Below are 26,154 nucleotides of genomic sequence, written 5' to 3' on the forward strand. Positions count from 1 at the left end.
GTAATTGCTGCCAAAGGTGCAACAACAAAGTATTGAGCAAAGGGTGTGAATACTTACGTACACGTGATTTATTAGTTTTTATTAATAAATTTGCAGGTTTTTCATGTTGTCATTATGGAGTGCTGTGAGCAGGATTTTGAGGGGGAAAGTTTACTCCATTTTGGAATAAGGCTGGAACATAAGAAAATGTGGAAAAAGTGAATACTTTCCTGATGCACCGTAATTCCAGGCTGAGTGAAAATGGCTTTGGATGATTTGGGTGAGTATATCTTTGCAGAGTCATTCATGTGGTTTGACTGTGCAGTTATTCTGTTCGAAATCAGCTTCTCCACGTTATTGATGTGCAGGAGGTTCAGGTTTATTGTGCTGAAATAATGAGAAAAATCAAAACACAAAGAAACAAATAAATATATGCAAAATAATTGATTTTTCATTTTAAAAAATACGTATTATGTAATAAAATTTAAGTTTCCCCTGATAATCCATAAAAACTGATTCAGAATGATTTAATCCGGTTTGTAAAATTAATTCATTCAACTTTTTCTTTTGTCATGTACTGATCAGTCCAGCCACACAGAAATCAAGTTTATGGATTTGTAACTTAATAATTACCGTTTTTAATGAAATTGGGCGAAAATGTCTTAAATGTTATAGAACTGTTTGTTGACCCACAGAACAATAAAAACATACATGGTAAAATCAGCACCTCAAATTTTCATAAGTGTGTGTGTGTGCGTGCGTGCGTGATTTTTGGTGCTCTAAACTAAATAAAATATATTTGATTTAAGAATAACATGAGCATCAGTCCAGAGTTCTGAGTCACAAATTCACGCAGAAAATAACTGTTCAAAGGTTTTCCGTTACAAACAGAACGACAACAAACTGCTCAAACTGAAAGCAGTTAGAAAAATGAAACGGTCTTCCTGCACGTCAGTTAGTCCTCCCGCTCCAGCAGAGGTCGCTGCAGTCGCTTGTTAATGCGGGCGGAGCTCTTTGATGTCGGTATACAAACAGACCTTGAATCTTTTACACGTGTGTCCACGCGATGTGGACCTTCATTTCTTCTAACGTCAGCGTTTTATTTAAAGATGCGTCCGGACTCTGTGCGTAAGAGCGCGCGCCTCGATCACTTCCGATCGTCCTCATCCACACCCGGAGGAGACGAACATCTGAGCCGTCAGAGCATCATCTGAACATGTCGGTGCTCCTCAGCGGGCTCCTGCAGCCTCCCGACAGGAGGTGGCCTCTGTGCGCGCTGCTCCTGCTGCTCTGCTTCACCGCCACGTGCCAGAGGCGCGAAAACAACCGCACGTGGAGCAACGGCCAGGAGGAGAAATATCACCACCGGACCAACTCCACCGCTCCGCACAAGAAGGCTTTTCCGGTCCTGTCTTTCAACTATGACTACGTGAAGAAACCCTTCGAGATCTCCCTGTGGATCCTGCTCGCGCTGCTCATGAAGCTTGGTGAGAAATCCCAGTGAAATAAAGAATAATATAATAAAAAACGAAAAGGTTAAAATAAAACCCAGAGCTGAAAGTTCAGGTCAGATTCTGTGTCTGATTCTGTGGTCATGAAACTGTAAAACACAGAACCTTTGAAATATCTGACCCGATTAACTAATGGAAGCGTCCTCCTGTCCTTGGGATGAACTTCCTTTCCTCAGGTTGAGCCTCCTGTCCTCAGGTTAATCCTCCTGTCCTCAGGTTAATCCTCCTGTCCTCGGGTGGAGGCTCCTGTCCTCATCCTCAGGTTAATCCTCCTGTCCTCGGGTGGAGGCTCCTGTCCTCAGGATGAGCCTTCTATCCTCAGAAGCCTCCCTGAGGAGTCTCAGGTGTGGAGCCTCCTCCTGGTCTCAGTGGGCGTGGCTAAAAGAGCATGAAGTCCAGTTATGTGACCTATGTCACAGATGTCTAAAATGAGCTGTTTCAGGCTGAATATTTTTCTGCTTCAAGTTTTGAATTTCTTCATATATTTTGATGATGTTTCACATTAAATTCCAAACATATGTAAATAATGCAAGTTGACCCAACCTGTTGGCTCCACCCCTTTTTGCAGAGTTCAAATCAAATCAATTTTATTTATATAGCGCCAAATCACAACAAACAGTTGCCCCAAGGCGCTTTATATTGTAAGGAAAAAGCCATACAATAATTACAGAAAAACCCCAACGGTCAAACAACTCCCTGTGAGCAAGCACTTGGCGACAGTGGGAAGGAAAAACACCCTTTTAACAGGAAGAAACCTCCAGCAGAACCAGGCTCAGGGAGGGGCAGTCTTCTGCTGGGACTGGTTGGGACTGAGGGGAGAGAATCAGGAAAAAGACATGCTGTGGAAGAGTTCTAAAGTTGTATTTATTCTAAGTCTGATTGACACTTTCTCATCAACCTTTTTGTTTTTGAATAATTCTGCTAAAGAAAAAAAAAACTTGAGTATAATCTGGATGATCTGCTGTCTGGTGACCATGTGACCATGTTGAAGCTCAGAAGCTACTGATTGGCTGAAGGAGGAGCTCCTGCAGGCTGTGATTGGCTGAGGAGGCAGAATGAAGCTGTGGAGCATCTTATCACTTTGTGCAGCTGTCTTCTGTGAAGCTGAGCAGCTCAAAAACAACGTCCCCAGTGTGCAGAGGACAGGGGTCACGACCTGTGGTCACATGACCCTGTAACAGCATGTGAAGCGCTGAAAAGAAAAATTCATTCTTGGAGTCACATAAATAAATGTTCATCACTTAAAAATAAAACCCATACAACTCATTTCCCATGTAATAAAAAAAGGAAATAATAAAGGAAAATTAATCAAATTAATTCTGTTGACTTTTTCAGAATGTGTCAGAAAATCTACAATAATAGTTAAAAGAAAACTAACTAATTAGAGCTGAAACTCTGTATATTAATCAGTTAGTTGGTTGCTAGAAAAATAAATATTTTTATGATTAATCATTTGTCAAAATTATTTACTCCATTGTTTCATATTTGCAGGTTTTCTGTTTAATAATAGCCGTGTGTGTGTGTGTGCGCGCACATGCTTGTGTGTGGCTTTGATCATGGATGATGCTGCCACCACCATACAACATTCACTGTAGGGATGGTGCCTGGTTTCCTCCAAACATGACGTCTGGCATTCACACCAAAGAGTTCAATCTTTGTCTCATCAGACTGTACAATTTAGTTTCTCCTGGTCTGAGAGTCCTTCAGGTGCCTTTTGACAAACTCCAGGTGGGCTGTCATGTGCCTTTTACTAAGGAGTGGCTTCAGTCTGGCCACACTACCATACAGACCTGATTGGTGGATTGATGGTTGGTCTCCTCTCCACAGAGTTATGCTGGAACTCTGACAGAGTGACCATTGGGTTCTTTGTCACCTCCTTGACTATGGTTCTTCTCCCCAATCACTAGATGGACGGCCAGCTCTAGGAAGAGTCCTGGTGGATCCAAACGTCTTCCATTTATGGATGATGAAGGCCACTGTGCTCATTGGGACCTTCAAAGCAGCAGAAATGTTCCGTTCCCCAGATTTGTGCCTCGAGACAATCCTGTCTCAGACGATTCCAAATCATGTCCAATCAACTGAATTTCCATCAGGTGGACTCCAGTTAAGTTGTAGAAACATTTCAATCAGTCAATTAATTGACTGAAAATTAATTGACTGATTGATTGGGGCCATTTGCAATTGAAACATAAATGAAGCCATTTGATGCATTGCACCAGAGTTAGCCTTAGACTAATTTGCATCTGCAGTCCCCAAATACAAATAAATGTAATACAAACATAACTCAGCAGGTAGAGACATATAGCAATACAATATATCATATATAAAGTTCCCCACACCAACACAACTGCATAATCAAGGGGTGTAATGGCATGCGCAGCATACAACCTACACACACCTTTTTAAAAAATTACATTAAAAAGGGGGTCATTCCATGTCAATTCAACGAGGGCCTCATGCACTTTGTCTCAGGTTTTCTTCAAAATTTAATCAAATATTCCCAGACTATTCAGAACAACAAATCTGAACTTTGAGGCCTGTAGGCCACGTAGTTTCTGAGATATGGCCAATTTAGTGTGCATGGGGTCTGCCGTTTATTAGGCAAAAATTATGGTTGTCATTTCTGAAGCCATGTTCAAGGTAGAATATCTCAGCAAATAATGGACTAGAGGCCTGAAATTTTCTGTGGCAGTTGTGATGAACACCCAGACTTGTACTATAGTCAAACAGCAGACATTGACACTAAACTGTGAAGTTTATGTATCCTCAAACTATGGAAAATATTACATTGACTATTGCTCATGTGGGCAGTAGTTTGAGGATACATAAACTTCACAGTTTAGTGTCTGTATATGTTGTTTGACTATAGTCCAAGTCTGGGTGTCCATGACAACTGCCACAGAAAATCTCAGGCCTCTAAGTCCATTATTTGCTTAGATATTCTACCTTGAACATGGCTCCAGAAATGACTGCCATAATTTTTGCCTAATAAACAGCAGACCCCATGCACACTAAATTAGCCATATTTCGGAAACTACTTGGCTTACAGGCCTCAAACTTCAGATTTGTTGTTCTGAATAGTCTGGGAATATTTTATTAATATTTAAAGAAAATCTGAGACAAAGTGCGTGAGGCCCCTCAAATATACGTTGAACTGACATGGAATGACCCTAGGATGATCAGTGGAAACAGGATGCACCCGAGCTGAATGTGGAGTTTCATGGCAAAGGCTGTGAATAGTTATGTACATGCGATGTCTTTAGTTTTTTGTTTATATATATATATATATATGTGTGTGTGTGTGTGTGTAAATTTGCAAAAATTAAAATAAAACAATTTGGCATTATGGGGTGCGATGTGTAGAATTTTGATGAAAAAAAATGTATGTAATATAAAGAAATGTGGGTAGAGTGAAGCGCTGTGAATATTTTCCGGATGCACAGTTTGGCCCAAAATTTAAATACATTTGAATGCTTATATATTAATTTTATGAAGAAACCTCATTGCATTTGAATAATTTAAAGCACAAGGCTGTTATTTTTTTCCTTGTACGGACATGTTTTATAATTCATGAAGATGTTTCATCCTGAGATGCTGTTTTAGTGCACTCAGCCATCAGACACAAAATATCGATTCTGTGCAAATCCTGCTGTGGTTGTTTGACACTACTGGAAAAATAAATAATTTCTTTTATTTATTTTTATGAGATTGAGGTATTTTCTTGGTGTTTGTTTGTTTTATTCTTTGCTGGTTCTTCTGCAGGTTTTCACATTATTCCCAGAGTGTCCAGCGTCGTCCCTGAGAGCTGCCTGCTGATCGTCGTTGGCTTGCTGGTTGGCGGCATCATCAAGGCCATCGGCGAGGAGATCCCAGTTCTTGACTCAAAGCTCTTTTTCCTCTGCTTGCTGCCTCCCATCATTCTGGATGCCGGCTACTTCCTGCCTATTCGACCCTTTACGGAGAACTTGGGCACCATCCTGGTGTTCGCAGTGGTGGGCACGCTGTGGAACGCCTTCTTCATTGGGGGGACAATGTACGCGGTGTGTCAGATTGAAGGCGCCCACCTGGCCGACGTGAATCTGCTCTCCTGCCTGTTGTTCGGCTCCATTGTGTCGGCCGTAGACCCCGTGGCAGTGCTGGCCGTGTTTGAGGAGATCCACATCAACGAGCTGCTCTACATCCTGGTGTTTGGCGAGTCACTTCTTAATGATGCCGTCACTGTGGTGAGTCACACGTTGTACCACCACCTGTTGGACACCTCAGGAAAGTGCATCCGTATCTCATTACGAGTTTTAAAGGTTACATAAGTTGGCACAGGGTCTGTACGTGCAGCAGCACGTGCATTGATTGTTGGAAATTGCATGAGAATTTTTACAAAATTAAAAATGAAAAAACAATTGCATATACTATTATTTTGCTTTGTGCCTGAATCCTCTCTGCAGGTTTTGTACCACCTGTTTGAGGAGTTTTCCCACGCAGGCAGTGTGACCGTTGGTGACGCCTTCCTCGGCGTGGTGTGTTTCTTCGTGGTTTCGGTGGGCGGAGTCATGGTGGGAGCCATCTATGGAATCCTGGGTGGCTTCACGTCCCGCTTCACTTCACACACGCGTGTCATTGAGCCGTTGTTTGTGTTCCTCTACAGCTACATGGCGTACCTGTCTGCCGAAGTCTTCCACCTGTCTGGGATTATGTCGTAAGCGGAAGCTGTTGAACGTCAGAAATGTTACACAGCTGTGTTTAAAAAAAAAAAAAAAAATCATTAATTTCCTCTGAGATCAGCACATTTTCCTGTCTGGTCAGGCTGATCGCATGTGGCGTGACCATGCGACCATACGTGGAAGCCAACATTTCCCACAAGTCCTACACCACCATTAAATACTTCCTGAAGATGTGGAGCAGTGTGAGCGAGACGCTCATCTTCATCTTCCTCAGCATTTCCACCGTGGCTGGTCATCACGCTTGGAACTGGATCTTTGTCAGCTCCACGATCGTCCTCTGCCTGGCCTCTCGAGTGCTGGGTCAGTGAGCGCCCTGAGAGTCCACACCTGTCCTAGTTTGTCTCATAAATGGCTTTAAATGTTTGCATCTTGTTGGCTGTGTGTGAGCGTTCTTCTTTTTCTTCATGAATCCAGTCATGATGTGTTTCAGGAGTCATGGGCCTGACGTACATCATCAATAAATTCCGCATTGTGAAGTTGACCAAAAAGGACCAGTTCATCATCGCCTACGGTGGCCTGCGAGGCGCCATTGCCTTCTCGCTGGGCTTCCTGCTGACAAACGAGAGGAAAGACCTGTTTCTCACCGCCATCATCACAGTCATCTTCTTCACCGTCTTTGTGCAGGTGAGAACTGTTTTTGACCTGCCTCCAGTAATATGGTTCTCCTCCCAGATCAGCTGACTCTGGTCCAAGATCCAGATTACCGTATGGCACAGTGAACCTTTATAGTCAGATTAGTGGAAGAGGAGATTCAGCTCAGAAGATTTAATCCAGTCAGACTTCCAGAGTGTTTGAAAACAATCATCGTGCCTCTCTCAATCTTTTAGGAATGAACAAAAATATCATCACCCAGTGTATAGCTTACGTCATTTTAAAGTTCAAATTTGGGTTTCTGTTCACCTCCATGTTGACGTCATAAAGTTTTAACACCAGCTGGGGAGAAACGTTTGTGTTTGTATTATTTGACCTTGTGACAATGCTGCATTACTGGACAGGTCTTGAACCAAGTTTGGATTTGTGGCGCATTGGTTTAAATGCCATTTAAAAAGGAGAAGAAAACAAAGATGATAGGTGGGATTCCTCAGGGTTCCCTTCCTAGGGTTTGCTGTTGCAACTTGATGTTGTCCCAATGGCACAAATTAGCCAAAATATCACAGTTTGTTCCTGTTTTTATTCAGACTAACTATATAATGATATATTCAGTGTTGCCACAGTAACTTTGAAAAGTTGCTTTATTAGTTACTTTAAACAGTTACATTTTACAGCTACTTTATACAGTAACTTCATTAGCAGCTGTTGAATGTAACTAATAAAATAATGAGTAATCTAACTTGGTTATTTTTAAGCTAGAGTACTCAGCAAAGTAACTATTACTCTCTTTGCTGATTACTCAATCTTGAGTAACCATGTTAGTATACTGGTCACCTTATTAGTTACAAGTTGTTGGCAGCTCCTAATAAAGTAACTGCATAAAGCTGCTAATGAAGTAACTGTATAAAGTAACTAATAAAGTAACTTTTCTAAGTAATTGTGGCAACACTGCATATATTAAAAAAAAAAAACACAGCCCCATGAACGGACTAAATAATGGCAATAAAGAAATGTGTTCATCCGAAGAACCAAAGACAAAAAAAAAAAGGAAAAAATAAAAATCATGAGCTCACGCTGTTGTAACTTGTCATCACCTTAAACACATCAGCACACTTAAATGCACATGCAGACAAGATGTTCTTTTATTTTTACTGGGATGAACTGATATTGGGTCGTTTTCTCTGGTCGTCTTCCAACTATCCCCTCGATACTTAAAAAACAGCTCATCAGTTCAGTTCTGGGTCTGTATTCTGAACCCTGTAGACCTCTTGGGTCATCTGGTTCTGGTCTGATTTCTGTTCCCAGGCTCGGAACTAAAAATGAGAAGCAGCATTTATTTATTTATTTACTGCTGGAAGCCTGAAAATTTCACTCTTCAGTGTTTCCTTCAACACAACATAGAACTTTAAAATATTACCATCTTCTAGTTTTATTATTTTGTCTCTTTATGGTTCTCTTGTCATTATGATTTTTTTTTAATGACCTTGTTCAGCGTGACTGTCACTATCAGTAAATGTCTTTTCCTTGAGAAACATCCACTCACTCAACTCTAACACTTCCTCACCTTCTTTCCTTAACTCTCATCTTTACTTCCTTGCCTCCTCCTTATCCTCCCTACCTCAAAGGACCAACAGCGCTTTTGAGAATCTGCCAATAGGAAGGGTGAAGCTTTGACAACTGTTTGGAAAAGGAATTTGTTTTTTTTTACAGCCGTTTATTTCCCACTGAGATGCTACGTTTATAATCTCTGTCATGATCCAGTTTGGACCAAACCTGTTGGAATAATTGAAGGTCAGGCGTTGAAAAAGTGCTTTGATTTTTAGATGATTCCATTAAAAATCAACGTCACAGGTCGAGGTAAAACACACACATGTGGTTACTAATATCAAGTCATACATCACCTTTCTGTTGGTCACGCGACCATGACCTTGAAAGGTCAAACTTAAGGTCGAGACTGTTTAAGTATTTGGATTAAACCTGGCAGCAGGTTTATGTGTAATTGATCAAATATTATGATCTCGCTCAAATACACAAAATGAGTGTGTGTGTCAAACGCGAGGCGTGGGTGGTTTGTGTTTGTTGTGTGGATAACATACGTGCACGGTGTTTGTGTCTGCAGGGAATGACCATCAGGCCTCTGGTGGAGCTCCTCGCTGTTAAGATGAAGAAGGAGAGCAAAGAATCAATTAATGAGGCCATTCATACACAAGTGAGACATAAAACAATTACTTCTGCTTAACATTACATTTTTTAATATAGATTAGGACAACACAACAGATTAAGTCCTTTTAGAGGTTCAAATTTGTGTGATTTTTGTTTTTTTTTATTGTTCATCATGAAGGAAAAATGCAGATGATTGAGGTTTGTTTTGTCTTCAGTTCATGGATCATCTGCTGACAGGAATTGAAGACATTTGTGGACATTACGGACATCACCACTGGAAAGACAAGTATGTTTGTTCCGTTATTGTCATTTGCTGACAGAGAAGACGTGTCTGTGTAATTACTGGATAAAATGGATGATGATGCAGAATGTAATCAAAGTGTGCAGGTTGAACTTTCTGAACATTGAACAGTCAGTCGTCTGAACGCCAAACTCCAAAAGGCGGAGCGGAGGCACAGACGGAGGCTGGACCCAAAATGCAGGCTCTCAAGCAGGACGTATGGGTAAAAATGATGGTCTTTAATACAGGCAAGGGTTTGGTATACAGGAAGGCAAAGCTACCAGGCAGGGCTGAGACAGAGGATGTGGTCAAAAACAAGCAGGGCCAGTACACAAGCAAACTGGGTTATCAGAGCTGAGGCTAAAGGCAGGATCCGGTAAACAGAGCAGAGTCAAAAAACAGCAAAAAAGGACTGTGACAGAGTGCTGGTAAGTGGTATACGAGGTCTATTAGAAAAGAAACTGACCTTTTTATTTTTTTTTTTAAACTATATGGATTTGAATCACATACGATTACGTCAGACAAGCATGAACCCTGGTGCGCATGCATGAGTTTTTTTCACGCCTGTCGGTTGCGTCATTCGCCTGTGGGCAGGCTTTGAGTGAGTACTGGTCCACCCCCCTCGTCGGAATTCCTTTGTCTGACTTCTTCCTGAGAGACTGGTGCTTTGCTTGATCAAAATTTTTTCTGAAACTGTGAGGCACATCCAAGTGGACACCATTCGAGAAATTCAGACGGTTTTCGGTGAAAATTTTAACGGCTGATGAGAGATTATGGAGTGTTACTGTCGCTTTAAGGACAGCCCACAGCGCCGGACAGCATGCCGCGCCCGAGCCACCGTCGTCAGCCTGTTTCAAGCTGAAAACTTCCAAATTTAAGCCTCTGTTGACCCAGAACGTCGTGAGAGAACAGAGAAGTTTCAGAAGAGGTCGGGATCAGCAGTTTATCCGGACATTCCACTGTTAAAGGAGATTTTGTAATGAAAGACGTGCGGACGGATTCGCGCGTCGGCACCCAGCCGCTCATGGCGCGGCGCCACAGAAAAACACCTCCATGTTGATAACCATTCGTAAGATTCAGGCGGTTTTCGATGGCTTTCAGTCAAGTGAGTATCCGAGAAATTGTTTAACAGCTGGGCATGTTCAAACTTGTCCTGTAATGCTTCCAACGGAGGTGTTTTGCTGTGGCGCCGTGCGATGAGCGGCTGGGTGGCGACGCGCAAATCTGTCCACACGTCTTTCATTACAAAATCTCCTTTAACAGTGGAATGTCCGGATAAACTGCTGATCCCGACCTCTTCTGAAACTTCTGTTCTCTCACGACGTCCTGGGTCAACAGAGGCTTACATTTGGAAGTTTTCAGCTCGAAACAGGCTGACGACGGCAGCTCGGGGCGCGGCGCGCTGTCCGGCGCCGTGGGCTGTCCTTAAAGCGACAGTAACACTCCTTAATCTCTCATCAGCCGTTAAAATTTTCACCGAAAACCATCTGAATTTCTCGAATGGTGTCCACTTGGATGTGCCTTACAGTTTCTGAAAAAATTTTGATCAAGCAAAGCGCCAGTCTCTCAGGAAGAAGTCAGACAAAGGAATTCCGACGAGGGGGGTGGACCAATGCTCATTCAAAGCCTTCCCACAGGCGAATGACGCAACCGACAGGCGTGAAAAAACTCACACATGCGCACGAGGGTTCAAGCTTGTCTGACGCAATCACACGTGATTCAAATCCATATAGTTTTTGAAAAAATAAAAAGGTCGGTTTCTTTTCTAATAGACCTCGTAAATCAACAAACAACCAATGAGGGAGTGAACAGACGCAGTTTAAATAAGGGAGGCGGTGACGGGAAAACAAGACGCACGCGAAGACGAAAGATCTGGAAAGGGGACGTGGCTGACAGATGAGGAACAGGTGCAAGAAAGTGAGGGAAGGAAAACAGAATTCAGAGAACTGGAAAAACTAACGGTGGAAGATGTGATGTACTTAAGGCAGACAATAATTAATGTGAGCAAAACAAAAGGGGGGAAAAAAGCAAGGAAATAATGTGACTAATCTAAAAAGCGGGAAACAAGGAGATCAGTAATACTAATTGAAACTGGAACAGAACTGGCACTGAATAATGTATAAAAGTAAATGCAAAAACTGAGATGTTAATATAAAATAACTGATAAACAGAGAATGCAATAAATCACAAATGGAACATAATCAGATACGAAACACTGAAGATAAATAATAATCAAAACCTGTGACTAAAGCATAATGCAAAGAATGTTAAAAAACTAAGACCGAACACAAAATGAATAGTAACAGAAAGTAAAACTGATGACTACCAGAACACAACTAGAATAATAAGACGGAAGGGATAAATAAGAAGCAAGACCAGAGAATGTATAACAACTGAAGGAAGTTAACCAATACATACATGACTAATAAAATAAACGATAACCAAGAATGAAACTAGTGACTCAAGCATACAGAAAGAAAAGCAATAAATGACTGAACTGAAAATGCAATACATGAGTGAACCAAGAATACAATAAGGAACCAAAACCAGGGACACAGAATAATGCATGGACCGGAACAATCAGAACCATACTAGAATGAAAATAATCAAGTGGCAAAACAACCATAAAGTTAAGACCGAGGTAAACGGAAGGAAAAGAAAAGGGGACGAATAAAACTGGAACCCAAACAGGACCAAAACATGACACAAATACAGACTGTAGTTTAATAAGTCACCTCAGGACAGATGACCATAGCGTGTTTGAAACCTAAGTGGGTGGATTTAACCCTTCAAGCCCCAGCACTGGTGGACACGGGGTCAGAAGGGAATTTGCTAGACAGCAGATGGGCAAGGGAGGTAGGGCTCCCTCTGGTGGCGCTTCCTTCGCCATTGCAGGTGCGGGCACTAGATGGCACCCTCCTCCCTTTAATCACACACAAGACACAACCAGTAACTCTGGTGGTGTCTGGAAACCATCGGGAGGAGATTGAGTTTTTTGTAACTCCTTCTACCTCCCGCGTGATTTTGGGCATCCCATGGATGTTGAAACACAATCCTCGGATTGATTGGCCGTCTGGGGTAGTGGTTCAGTGGAGCAAAACCTGCCATCGGGTGTGTTTAGGATCCTCGGTTCCTCCCAGTTTACATGCTAAGGAGGAGGTCAAAGTCCCTCCCAATCTGACGGCAGTGCCGGTTGAGTACCACGATCTTGCTGACGTCTTCAGCAAGGATCTGGCACTCACCCTTCCCCCGCACCGTCCGTACGATTGTGCCATTGATTTGGTTCCAGGCGTTGAGTTCATGTCCAGCAGGCTGTACAACATCTCACGACCTGAGCGCGAATCAATGGAGACCTACATCCGGGACTCGTTAGCTGCCGGGCTGATCCGGAACTCCACCTCCCCGATGGGTGCAGGTTTCTTTTTTGTGGGAAAGAAAGATGGCGGACTCCGTCCATGCATTGATTACAGGGGGCTGAATGAGATTACGGTTCGCAACCGATACCCGTTGCCATTGTTGGATTCCGTGTTCACCCCCCTGCATGGAGCCAAAATCTTTACTAAGCTGGATCTTAGAAATGCGTATCACCTGGTTCGGATCCGGAAGGGAGACGAATGGAAGACGGCATTTAACACCCCGTTAGGTCACTTTGAGTACCTGGTCATGCCGTTCGGCCTCACCAACGCCCCCGCAACGTTCCAAGCCTTGGTTAACGACGTCTTGCGGGACTTCCTGCACCGATTCGTCTTCGTATATCTGGACGATATTCTCATCTCAGCATGTACGTCAGGTCCTGCAGCGGTTGTTAGAGAACCGACTGTTTGTGAAGGGCGAGAAGTGCGAGTTTCACCGCACGTCTTTGTCCTTCCTGGGGTTTATCATCTCCTCTAACTCCGTCGCCCCTGATCCGGCCAAGGTTGCGGCGGTGAGAGATTGGCCCCAACCAACAAGCCGTAGGAAGCTGCAACAGTTCCTCGGCTTCGCTAATTTCTATAGGAGGTTCATTAAGGGCTACAGTCAGGTAGTTAGCCCCCTGACAGCCCTGACCTCTCCAAAAGTCCCCTTCACCTGGTCGGATCGGTGCGAAGCCGCGTTCAAGGAGTTGAAACGACAGTTCTCTACTGCGCCAGTTTTGGTGCAGCCCGACCCTAGCCGCCAGTTCGTGGTTGAAGTGGACGCCTCTGACTCAGGGATAGGAGCCGTGCTATCCCAGAGCGGAGAGACTGATAAGGTTCTTCACCCGTGTGCCAACTTTTCTCGCAGGTTGACCCCGGCTGAACGGAACTATGACGTCGGCAATCGAGAACTCCTTGCGGTGAAAGAGGCTCTTGAGGAGTGGAGACACCTGTTGGAGGGAGCGTCTGTGCCGTTCACGGTTTTCACTGACCATCGGAACCTGGAGTATATCAGGACCGCCAAGCGGCTGAACCCCAGGCAAGCCCGCTGGTCACTGTTCTTCGGGCGTTTTGACTTCCGGATCACCTATCGCCCCGGGACCAAGAACCAGAGGTCGGATGCCTTGTCCCGGGTACACGAAGAGGAGGTCAAAACTGCACTGTCGGATCCACCGGAGCCCATCCTGCCTGAGTCCACTATCGTGGCCACCCTCACCTGGGACGTGGAGAAGATCGTCCGGGAGGCCCTGGCACGAAGCCCGGACCCGGGAACTGGACCAAGAAACAAACTATACGTCCCACCAGAGGCCAGGGCTGCGGTCCTTGACTTCTGTCACGGTTCCAAGCTCGCCTGTCATCCGGGGGTGCGAAGGACCGTGACAGTTGTCCGGCAGCGCTTCTGGTGGGCGTCGATGGAGGCCGATGTCCGGGAGTACATCCAGGCCTGCACCACCTGTGCCAGGGGCAAGGCTGACCACAGGAAGTCCCAAGGTCTGCTCCAACCGCTTCCTGTGCCTCATCGCCCCCGGTCCCACATCGGCTTGGATTTTGTCACGGGTCTCCCACCGTCCCAGGGCAACACCACCATCCTCACGATAGTGGACCGATTCTCCAAGGCGGCCCACTTCGTGGCCCTCCCGAAGCTCCCTACGGCCCAGGAGACAGCGGACCTCCTGGTCCACCACGTCGTCCGTCTGCATGGGATCCCCACTGACGTAGTCTCGGATCGTGGTCCCCAGTTTTCCTCTCACGTCTGGAGGAGTTTCTGCAGGGAACTGGGGGCCACCTTGAGCCTCTCGTCCGGGTACCATCCACAGACGAACGGACAGGCAGAGCGGGCCAACCAGGAGCTGGAACAGAACCTCCGCTGTGTGACATACGCGCACCCGACGGCCTGGAGCAACCACCTGGCCTGGATCAAGTATGCGCATAACAGCCAGGTGTCTTCTGCTACCGGCCTCTCCCCGTTTGGGGTACCAGCCCCCATTATTTCCCGTGGTGGAGGGAGAGGTCGGTGTGCCCTCGGTCCGGGCCCACCTTCAGAGGTGCCGTCGGGTGTGGCGCACCGCCCGTTCTGCCTTGTTGAAGGCCCGGACGAGGGCCAAGACCCATGCAGACCGCCGGCGGTCCCCGGCCCCTGCATACCAGCCCGGGCAGGAGGTGTGGTTGTCAACGAAGGACATCCCACTTCAGGTACAGTCACCGAAACTGATGGACAGGTTCATCGGACCATTTCGCATCCTCAAGGTCCTTAGCCCTGGGAGCTTCACTGCGGATCCACCCGGTGTTCCACATCTCCAAAATCAAACCGTACCACACCTCCACCCCTCTGTGCTCCCGGTCCGGCGCCGCCTCCTGCCCGGATCATTGACAGGGAGCCGGCTTGGACAGTGCGCCGGCTCCTGGACGTCCGTCAAATGGGCCGGGGGTTCCAATATCTGGTGGACTGGGAGGGGTATGGACCCGAAGAACGCTCCTGGGTGAAGAGGAGCTTCATCCTGGATCCGGCCCTCCTGGCCGATTTCTACCGTCGACACCCCGATAAGCCTGGTCGGGCGCCAGGAGGCGCCCGTTGAGGGGGGGTCCTGTTGTGTGGGCCGCCAGAAGAGGAGGTACTGCTGGCCCACCACCAGAGGGTGCCCTGCCTGAAGTGCGGGCTTCAGGCACGAGAGGGCGCTGTCGCCACGGACACAGCCGGGGGTGACAGCTGTCACTCATTATTTCCTGACAGCTGTCACTCATTCTTCATCATCTCACTCCATAAAACCCAGACGTCATCTCCACCTCATCGCAGAGATATCATACTTCTATGGAGGTAACTTTCTCTGCCTGTATTGATTGATTCCAAGAGCTATTGTGTTGCAGCTGTCTAACCAGAGGACCGGCGTGGGTCACGACTGTTTCGTCCTACTTCCTGTCAGATAAGTGGTTACACAGACGCTGCACGAGTGTGTATTAGAGGTGGAGGTGGCATTCCCACCGTTGTTGTTACTGGGTGTACACACACCCACACTTGACTGTCTTTGCTCTTTGCCAGCAGTACCAGATCCGACAGTCGGGGACGGTGATCACCTGGGAATTCGGGACTTGGCGGCTCCAGTATTCACCAGGTTCGGTGGCGGCGGAAATCGTGTGATTCCGGCTCTTCTCAGGACAGGCGTCTTCTATCCTCGAGCCTGCCCACACGTCACCTTTGTGGATTGACTGTTATCAGATTCTGAGATTGTTTGTATATTCGTTGTGCACCTTCACAACATTAAATTGTTACTTTTTTGGCTCATCTATTGGCCGTTCATTTGCGCCCCCTGTTGTGGGTCCGTGTCACTACACTTTCACAACACCAGACATGCCCATCTGCTAAATCATGCACATCTCTTGAAGGTACCAAGTTAGCTAAAGCTAACAGGCTAGGTAGTCTGCATTAAGGTGATTGATAAACAAATATTTTTGTGGTCTCAATGGTGGTTCTAATAAGAGACGGCTTAGCTGCTGGTATTAAAAACTATAACATGCATAGGCCTCGTTAACCATCTTTGTAAACCTACCTATTGATACTCGTTATTAGTGCTAACGCTGCTAACACACAAAATCTCACTCTCTGTTAAATACTGGCACACAGGCTACTTTGGTGACCAGGTCGTGCAAAAACCAGGGAGAGCTGCCTTTGAGTATGCTGATTGTATTTTGGGTCAAGGATGAACACTGAGAAAACAGAAAGTTGATGGGACCAATTTTTTTTTTTCTTAGAAATTAGCAATTTAAGCTAACCAGTATACAATGGACATTGTGCTGCAATGCATCATGGGAGTCGGACGTTGACGTTTTAAATGTTTTTATTGTGGTTCATGTTAGAATAACAATGTTGTTAGTGATATTGATTTATTCTGTTTTTGAAGTTGAATTGGTTTAGTCACTTTAGTTAAGTGTTATGTAACCGTTACCATGAGTGAGTTAAGTCTCATGCTACCATGAGTGACTTAAGTGTCATGTTGGTACCATGAGCGAAATGTTTAGTGCTTTTAATGTCTTCCACCACATCTCTGTTTATCAAATTAGAAGCACCTGCTTACAGCCAGTTGCAGAAAGACTAAAAGTTTTGCATGCGTGCAATTTTGATCACACAAAAACCAGGGAGAGCTGACATTTGCTGTTTAGTATCTATAATAGCCAAGTGGCCTGTGTGCACATGTATGTATGGCTTTTATCCCAGCAAAACTGGGGAGAGCTGACATTTGCCATTTCGTATGATTATCTCTTTTGGGGTCAGAGATGACTGGTGCCAAAGCAGAATGTTGATAGGACTAATATTTTTCCAGAAGCCATGGATATTAGCTAACGTTGCTAACTACATTCTGGACTCTCATACCATTCCAGCAGGGGGTGGTAAATCATCTTTATATTAAAAGCGTGCATGTGTGTGTGTGCATGATTTTATTTGCTAAGTTCAATGTAAGTACATAATTGTAAATATGTTAAAAATACATGGATGACACAAGAAATTGAAAACACTTATTTCCACTGTGGTTCATTTAAAAATCAAATGACAAAATAAAAGTAATCATAAAATAATAATGATAATAGTGTGTATATGATAAGAACAAGCTACACAATTTAGAAATACATTGCCAATAAATTGATATAAAAATTACATATTCAACAAGAAATAAAAGGATTGAGTTTCTCTTCTAAAAAAGTTTGAGAAATAGAAGCTTTATTTGTCATTGTGCACATACAAGATTAGGGGCGCCACTCTGCAACTGAGTTTGACAATAAGAAACGATAAAAAGAAACTATTGCCTATGACTTGTAAATAACTAACTTGGCAGATTAAGTGAAAAATGTGAGTTTAAATAAGTGAATATATGTACAAGGTATTTAAAACAATTACATATACGTTCTGGATAAGGCTGTTATTGCACATGGTGGTGAGAGTTATAGCACATGAGTGTTTAATGTTCTGACAGCCCAGGGAAAGAAAGTGTTTTTCATCCTGGAGGTTTGGGCTCTGATTGACCTGTACCTCCTGTCCGAGGAGAACAGGCTGAGGTTTAATGTTCTAAAAACATTCTGGTCTCACATTCCAACACATTATACAAGCTTTGCTTAATTTATTACCACCACTGAAAAACTGTCAGCTACCTATTTTATAAACGCTACCCAATCTAGAGCCTGTGGATCCCCACGGGCAAAGCGCTAGTTTTAGAATAAAGCTGTAACATAAAATGTGGAAAAGGTGAAACGCCGTGAATACTTTCTGGATGCGCTGTAACGTTATGTATTAAACCAGTGGTCTCCATGTGATTCCAGAAAGTGCCAAGAGGGCGCAGGTTTTCTTTGCAGCCACCAACTGTAGCGGGTGATTTCACTGATTAATCTTACTTTGAGCATTTACATTTATCAAAAATGAAAATAGTCTTACACTCCAAAACGTTATTTAAAAAAAAAGAAAAAAGGCTTTAATTTGTTTATGTTATAAACATGGATATTTTAAAATGAGATTCTGTGTTTGCCTCAAGTGGCCATACAGGTACATCTAAATAAATTACAATATCATTGAAAAGTTCATTTATTGCAGTAATTAAATTCAAAAAGTGAAACTCATATCGATTCACTACACACAGTGATATACTGCAAATATCTCTTTATTTTTATTGTGCTGATTATGGGTTACAGCCAATGAAAACACAAAATTCAGCATCTCAGAAAATTAGAATATTATATGAGACCAACTTAAAAACAGGAGTTTTAATACAGAAGTGTTGGCCTAATGAAAAGTATGTGCACTGTGCAATGTGTACTGTACAGTATATGCACTCAGTACTTGGTTGGGGCTCCTTTTGCATGAACGAGGCGTGGTGTGGTGGTGATCAGCCTGTGGCACTGCTGAGATGTTATGGAAGCTCAGGTTACTTTGATAGCAGCCTTCAGCTCATCTGCATTGTTGAATCTGGTGTCTCATCTTCCTCTTGACAAGGCCCCGTAGATTCTCTGAGTTTTAGGTCAGGCGCGTTTGCTGGCCTGTCAAGTACAGTGATACCATGGTCATTAAACCAGGTGTTGGTACTTTTGTCACTGTGGCCAGGTGCCATGTCCTGCTGGAAAATGAAATTGGCATCTCCATAAAGCTTGTCAGCTGAGGGAACCATAAAGTGCTCTAAAATTTCCTGGTAGATGGCTGCGCTGACTTTGTACTTGATAAAATACAGTGGACCAACACCAGGAGATGACATGGCACCCCAAATCATCACTGACTGCAGAAACGTCAGACTGGACCTCAAGCAATTTAGATTCTCTCTTTCTCTTCACTCTTCTTCCAGACTCTGGGACCTTCATTTCCAAATTAAATGCAAAATTTATTTTAATTTCAAAAGAGGTCTTTGGACCACTGAGTAACAGTCCAGTTCTTTTTCTTCTTAACCCATATAAGACACTTCTGGCATTGCCTCTGTGGCTTGATATAAAGTATATGACAGTTGTAACCATGTCATGGATACATCTGTGGTGACTCTTGAAGCACTGACTCTTGTCGAAGTCCGCTCCTTGTGAATCTCCCCCAAATGCTGGAATGGGCTTTACGTCACAATCCTCTAAAGGCTGCAGTTATCCCTGTTGGTTGTGCACCTTTTTCTACTGCACTTTTCCCTTCTCCTTTGGAGAGTAGCAGTTACAGAAACACACAAAGAAAAAAATTAATGTCGTCAAAAATCTCTCTGATGGCGTTGACGTCCTAATTCCTGGAGCCTGCTGCGCCCACGTCTGGTTCGTTTGTTCTATCAGGCAGAGCAGGAGGCGAGGCACAGACAGAGGCTGGATACAAAATGCAGGCTCTCAAGCAGGACGTATGGGTAAAAATGATGGTCTTTTATACAAGCAAGGTTTCGGTATACAGGAAGGCAGTCTGCGGAGCAAAGGTACCAGGCAGGAGCGAGACAGAGGATATGGTCGTAAACAAGCTGGGTCAGTACACAAGCAAAATGGGTTATCAGAGCTGAGGTTAAAGTCAGGATCCGGTAAACAGAGCAGAGTCAAAAAAAAATGGCAAAACAGGACTGTGACAGAGTGCTGGTAAGTGATATAAATCAACAAACAAGCAATGAGGGAGTGAACAGACACAGTTTAAATAAGAGAGGCGGTGAAGGAAAACAAGATGCATGTGAGGACGAAAGATCTGGAAAGGTGGTGTGGTTTACAGATGAGAAACAGGTTCAAGAGAGTGAGGGAAGGAAAACGCAATGCAGAGAACTGGAAAAACTAATGGTGCAAAATGTGATGTACGTAAGGCAGACAATAATTAATGTGAGCAAAACAAAAGTGGGAAAAAACAAGCAGTCCACTCCTTGTGAATTTCCCCTGAATACTGGAATGGGCTTTACTTCACAATCCTCTAAAGGCTCCCTGTTGGTTGTGCACCTTTTTTTACCGCACTTTTCCCTTCCACTGAGCTTTTCATTAATATGCTTGGATACAGCACTCTGAACAGCCAGCTTCTTTAGCCATGACCTTTTGTAGCTTACCCTCCTTGTGGAGGGTGTCAGTGACAACTGTCAAATCAGCAGTCTTCCCCATGATAGTTTAGGCTACGGAACCAGACTGAGAGATCATTTAAAGGCTCAGTGTTGTGAAAGTGTAGGAACACGGACCCACAACAGGGGGGCGCAATGAACGGACAATGGAGAGAGTAAATAACAAGATTTACTACTGAAACAAGCACGAGTAATACAACAAACACAATTTGGGGTCGAATCCGCTGGTGTCGTGTGGGCAGGCTCGAAGGTAGGAGACGTCTGTCTCAGTCGAACCGGAACCACCCAGATCTCCTCTGCCACCGAACCCTGGAAATACTGGAACCGCCAAGTCCCGAATTCCCAGGTGGCCACTGCCTCCGCTCGTCGGATCCGGTACTGCTGGCAGGAGAGAGCAACAACACACAGGAGTGGATGAACGCACCCAGTAACAGAGAGGGGAGAAGCCGCCTCCACCTCTTGGCAAAGTATAGCAGGAAGGTGAGTACTTATCCAAAGAATGAGGTTTTCAGTAGTCACCAGTCCTGAAAAAGGTTTTAACAGTCTTAGCTGATGATGCAATGTATAACTGCAGAGAATACTACCTTGGTCTTAGGCGATATCTCGGCACTGAGGTGGAGACGCCGTCCTCCTGATATACCTCGGTGCTGAGTAGAACAGCTGTGTCTGGTGATGGGTGACAGCTGTCACCCAGGCTACCCCATGATGCGGCAGCGCCCTCTGGTGCCTGGAGCCCGCACTCCAGGCAGGGCGCCCTCTGGTGGTGGTGGGCCAGCAGTACCTCCTCTTCAGCGGCCCACACAACACTCAGGCTACCTTTGTAGGTGTTTTGAGTTATTTAGCTGATTAGAGTGTGACACTGAGTCTACAATCTTGAATTTTTTTCACGATATTCACATTTTCTGAGATACTGAATATTTGGGTTTTCATTAGCTGTAAGCCATAATCATCAAATTAAAAGAAATAAATGCTTGAAATATATCAGTCTGTGTGTAATTCATTCATTTTAAGCAGCTTATCTGGGTTGCATTGGCAGCAGAGCAAGCAGCTCAGCGAACACTTTGCTCTCCTCGTCTAAGTCCTGTAACTCTTCTCGGGGGATCCCAAGGCATTCCTAAGCCAGCTGGAAAATAGAATCTTCCCAGTGTCTCCTGGTCTTTCCCAGGGCCTCGTCCCGGTTGAACATGCCTGGAAGACCTCCTTGGGGAGACGACCAGAGTCTCTCCTGGATAGTGGAGCTTCTCACTCTGTCCAGGAGCGTAAGCCCAGATACCCAACGAACGGAAGTCCCTTCTGCCACTTGTATCTGTAATCTGTGTGTAATGAATCTATGTGAGTTTCACTTTTTGAAATTATTGAAATAAATTAACTTTTCAATGGTATTCTATTTTATTGAGATGTACCTGTATGTTTCAGCACTTTGTCACTTTGTTGTTGACACATAAAATCAAAAGGTCAGCTGCAGAGTTTTTGCCAGAAGGTATAAATTGCCCAGAATGAATGAAAGATGTTATTTTCTAAATGTACTGTTTGAAAGCAGGCTGTGATTGTTCTGTGCCCAGGCTAAGACGCTTCAATAAGACCTACATCAAGCCGTGGCTGATCGCAGGCGAACGCTCTGCCGAGCCTCAGCTCATCTCCTTCTATCACAAGATGGAGATGAAGAACGCCATGATGCTGGTGGAGAGCGGCAGCTCCGCCAAGCTGCCTTCAATGGCATTGACCATGTCCGAGCAGTAAGTACACAGCCAAGGAAAGTCACACGACCTGCGCACTTGTAGTTTGAAAGGAGCTAAAACCAAAATTGTGTGTGTGTGTGTATATATATATATATATATATATACACAGTTTTTTTAGTAGTATGTGTACACATTTTGCTTTTACACCGCATTATAAGGGGGCAGGTTTAGGCCTACATCTGATGGCCGTCCTTCAGGTAGGTACTTAACAGGGCCACAGTTCTTGAAATATAACAGCTAGAGGCTGCTGGCTGTAAAACAATCATGTTTTTAGTCATAAGCCTGAGTGTGGAAAAATTTTATGGAGGGTGGAATACCTGCAAAAAATGAATCTTAATTTTCCCGTGTGTTAAAAGGCCTCTGTATTCCATTTAATCTAAAAAAATATTGTAAAATAGTATTTAATTATTTAGTATGGGTCTTTACTGACATGCTAAAACCACTGTTGAGGTATTGATCCGTTGTGTCCACAGGACCTACTTTAATTAGGGGCAAATATGAATTTAGGGAAATTCAACCACATTTTTCACCATTTTTGAAAAAAATAGCACCACTCTGAAATGTTTTGCAAAAATTCTTTGAGTACTAGTTGTCAAAACTTCAAAAGATTTAATTGGTGTTTTGTCTCCTTCATATTGGAAAATCTGGGCCAAAGTGTGGCCTAAAAATGCCCTCGGCCATCATTTTTGCCAGTTTTAAGGCAAGAGAACGTGTCATAGGCCCTCAGAGGTTACAGGTGTTCTGTGTTGTTTATATGAGGAGATGGTTGCAACATCCATCTAGGCCTTAATGGAGATGATTTAAAAATATTACGCTCATAACTGTGTTATAATCTGGGCTTGTGTCACCATCCATTATCTGACACACATCTGTCAGACTCATGATACTAGACCCAAGAAGTTGGTTTGCTTTCTACATGAAGGACAATATTTTTGTCCACGTATGACATGCTGTCCTGTTTTTTGTGGGCACTAAAGGGATCACAGCCATTCTTTTCTAAGAATTCATATGTTCCAAGAAGAACTTGCTGCTACTGATGATAACAGATTGTTTGACCCTCAATATTTGTTCCAGCACTGAACCCAGCTCACAAAAACAGGAGTTCAAACAAACTCCTTATCTGAAAAATTTATTGGCATCACTCCACATTTGCAGGTTTATGCGGTTTTATGGTAATCACTGGATTGTTTTGTGTTGCCCCACCAAGCAGGATTGTGTGGCTCTAGCCATCTTGCTGCCCTTCCTTTAGAACAGAAAAGTATAATTCACAAATACTGGTTTACAGTACAGTTCAAGGTACCAAAGTAATTTAATCTCCAATAGCCCACAGAAGAGCAGAGAGTTCTGAGGACCTTCAGTATAAATATTTGTGGCGTTCCTAGACTGGGTGTGTTGATGTGTGGCGATATAACCTAAAATTCATATCGCGGTATAAATTGAATCCCTTCATGGTAACGGTATATATCGCAATATAAACGTAAGTAATAATTATAATCGAAGTGTTTCTGAATGGGTTATATAGTCCTTTAGCAAAGCTAACTAAGTTGGTTAAAAAAAACAACAACAAAAAAAAACAAAACAGATATGATTTTTGGGGACATTTATTGTGCAGATCTCAAAACTCAAAATTAAAACTCAGCACTCTATAATGCAAAATAGTGGAAACAAACACCATTTTTAAAACTTAGAATGGAAGTATAAATTGTAAATTTCAAAAGCATGAACAAATGTAGTAAAAATAAGTTCTATATAACTAATTACATTAAAATGTAAGAAGTGCTTCAGGCATTTTTTTGTACAACTACGTACATGCAAAAAGATGCCACTCAGAAAAACAATTGCTGTCGGAGCTGAATGAGGAAATTACATTTTTTGCCGCGGCTTTCTGCAAATACGCACACCAAATATGACCTTAAAATTCACAAAATAACATTGCGTAAATTCTTAATTGTAATTCACATTCTAGTAGGCCTATTTACAGACAGCTCCTCCTGCTCTTTGGTCTCTGTGCTTGCGTCAACAATCCTTATTGCGATTGGTCGGTGGAGTCCAAATCTAGTGTAGGCCAAATTTATATCATTTATACAGTCTACCGCATTTACTGTGTACCCCTAGTGTGTTGGCCTCAGCAGTGTGGTTTAATAACATCTGCTTTCTACCTGAGCTGCACTATGACCAATTTGATATTTCAAAATAATGTTATATGGCAGAAATGCTGCTCAAAGGCACTTTTAGGCCCCTCTTTGACCTAGAGATTTTCCATATGAAGGAAACAGCACACCAATTCAATCTTTTGAAGTTTTTATTACTGGAATATGAAGATTCACTGTAAAAAGTTTCAGAGTGGTGCTGTTCATCACTCATGGTGAAAAATATGGTTGAATTTCACTAAATTTCAGATTCGCCCCTCAACAAAGTAGGTCCTGCAGACATACAAAACAGCTGAGTACTTCAACAGTGGTTAGAAAATGTCAGAAAAGACCCATACGCAATGATCAAATACTCTGAATCATGATTTATTGATTTATATAGCACACAGACAAGGTAGTTGACTGGGTAACGCCCAGTAAGTTAGTGTTAAATACAGTAAAGACTAACTGCATGATTATTGTTTCCAGTCGTGTTATTATGAAAAATCCCGTATTAAACATTAAAATTAATAATATGAGAATAAATCAAGTAGATGAGACTAAGCTGCTGGGTGTAATGGTAGACTCAAAATTATCATGGATAAAACATATAAATGATATTTGTGTAAAAATGGGCAGGGGTTTATTGATTATGAGAAGACATGCAAGGTTTTTAAGTTGTGCAACTTTGAATTATGCTATTAAAGCATTATTATTAGTAGTATACCTGGACTACTGCCCAACAGTTTTGTCAAATGCCTCTGGGGAAATGATAAATAAATTACAGATCATTCAGAATAAGGCTGTTTGTATAGTACTCAGCCGCAGTTATAGGACAAATACTATTACAATGCATACAAAATTTAAACTGGATGTTAGTTAAAAAATGATTTTTATATTCACTGATCATTTTTACCAGAAAAAATTATTGTCACTAAGTTACTGTGTATTTTGTTTAGGAATTTCTTTCAGTTCAGAAAATCATGAATACATAACCAGACATGCTGTGGTGGGAAACTTTATGCTACCTGTAGCCAGGACTGATGCCATAAAAAAAACACTGTCATATTTAGGGGTATTAAGGAATGGAATTCATTACCAGAACGCATCAAATTCATTTCAAATGAATGTTCTTTTAAGGTATTTCTAAAACTATATTTGTGGACATAACAAGCAATCTGGGTATGGCTTTTGATCATTTATAGATGGGTTTTTTGTGTATGTGAATTGACAAGATGTGATGATTGATTTGATCGGAACTTGATTGTTTTATGTTTGTTTGGTTTTTTTTTTTCCTTTTTTATTATTTCTCATTTTATATATTTTTGAATGCATGTTTGATTTCTGTATATTGTTTGTTGACTTGTGTGGACCCCAGGAAGAATAGCTGCAGCTCAGCAATGGGGATCCAAATAAATAAACAAATAAACAGACAACTTTAAAGAAAGTAAGTCTCTTCGGCTGCTCCCTTGTTTTTCACTTGGGGTCGCCACAGCAAATCCAAGGTGGATCTGCATGTTGAATTGGCACAGGTTTTACACCGGATGCCCTTCCTGACGCAACTCCACATTACATGGAGAAATGTGGCAGGGGTGGGATTTGAACCCGGAACCTTCTGCACTGAAGCAAGCGCATTAACCACTTTAACCATTAACCAAATCAAGATTTACCTAGGGCTAAAAATCTGATTGTTTTGTGACCACCAGAGAAAATGAGATGATACTGTGAATTTCATGCCCCTAGCTGCTATATTTAAAGAATTGTTGCCTTGTGAATTATCTACCTGAATGACAGCCATCAGATATAGGCCTTAACTTACCCCTATATAATGGGGTGTAAAAGCAAAACGCATATACGAGGTCTATTAGAAAAGTATCCGACCTTATTATTTTTTTTCAAAAACCATATGGATTTGAATCACGTGTGATTGCGTCAGACAAGCCTGTCGGTTGCGTCATTCGCCTGTGAGTAGGCTTTGAGTGAGGAGTGGTCCGCCCCCTCGGTGGATTTTCATTGTCAGGAAATGGCAGAATGATTTGGGCTTTTTTTCCATCAGAATTTTTTCAGAAACTGTTAGAGACTGGCAGCTGGAAACCATTCGAAAAATTTATCTGGCTTTCGGTGAA

General features: G+C 43.2%; 1 protein-coding gene and 1 long non-coding RNA gene across 3 annotated transcripts in view; one reads left to right on the forward strand and one right to left on the reverse strand.

Moving 5' to 3' along the window:
* The first annotated feature begins 933 nt into the window (after positions 1-933).
* slc9a1b (solute carrier family 9 member A1b) overlaps positions 934-26,154 on the forward strand; it is a 37,144-nt gene continuing 11,923 nt past the window's right edge. The window contains exons 1-8 of one of the 2 annotated variants that reach the window (XM_034160768.1): positions 934-1,466; positions 5,253-5,713; positions 5,933-6,183; positions 6,291-6,508; positions 6,639-6,832; positions 8,919-9,008; positions 9,178-9,248; positions 21,723-21,896. In XM_034160768.1, coding sequence (XP_034016659.1) covers positions 1,196-1,466; positions 5,253-5,713; positions 5,933-6,183; positions 6,291-6,508; positions 6,639-6,832; positions 8,919-9,008; positions 9,178-9,248; positions 21,723-21,896 — 1,730 coding nt within the window. In that variant the 5' untranslated portion in view covers positions 934-1,195. The remainder of the gene's footprint in view (positions 1,467-5,252; positions 5,714-5,932; positions 6,184-6,290; positions 6,509-6,638; positions 6,833-8,918; positions 9,009-9,177; positions 9,249-21,722; positions 21,897-26,154) is intronic. The other variant, XM_034160769.1, reaches the window with a different exon arrangement.
* On the reverse strand, positions 20,069-24,768 carry LOC117501813. The gene is made up of 3 exons (XR_004558093.1): positions 24,756-24,768; positions 21,249-21,252; positions 20,069-20,178 (listed from the first exon to the last, which is right to left on the reverse strand). It is a non-coding gene; the product is annotated as an uncharacterized LOC117501813 (long non-coding RNA).

Source organism: Thalassophryne amazonica, chromosome 20 (assembly GCF_902500255.1).
Source record: "Thalassophryne amazonica chromosome 20, fThaAma1.1, whole genome shotgun sequence".
In the NCBI taxonomy this organism is placed as follows: domain Eukaryota; kingdom Metazoa; phylum Chordata; class Actinopteri; order Batrachoidiformes; family Batrachoididae; genus Thalassophryne; species Thalassophryne amazonica.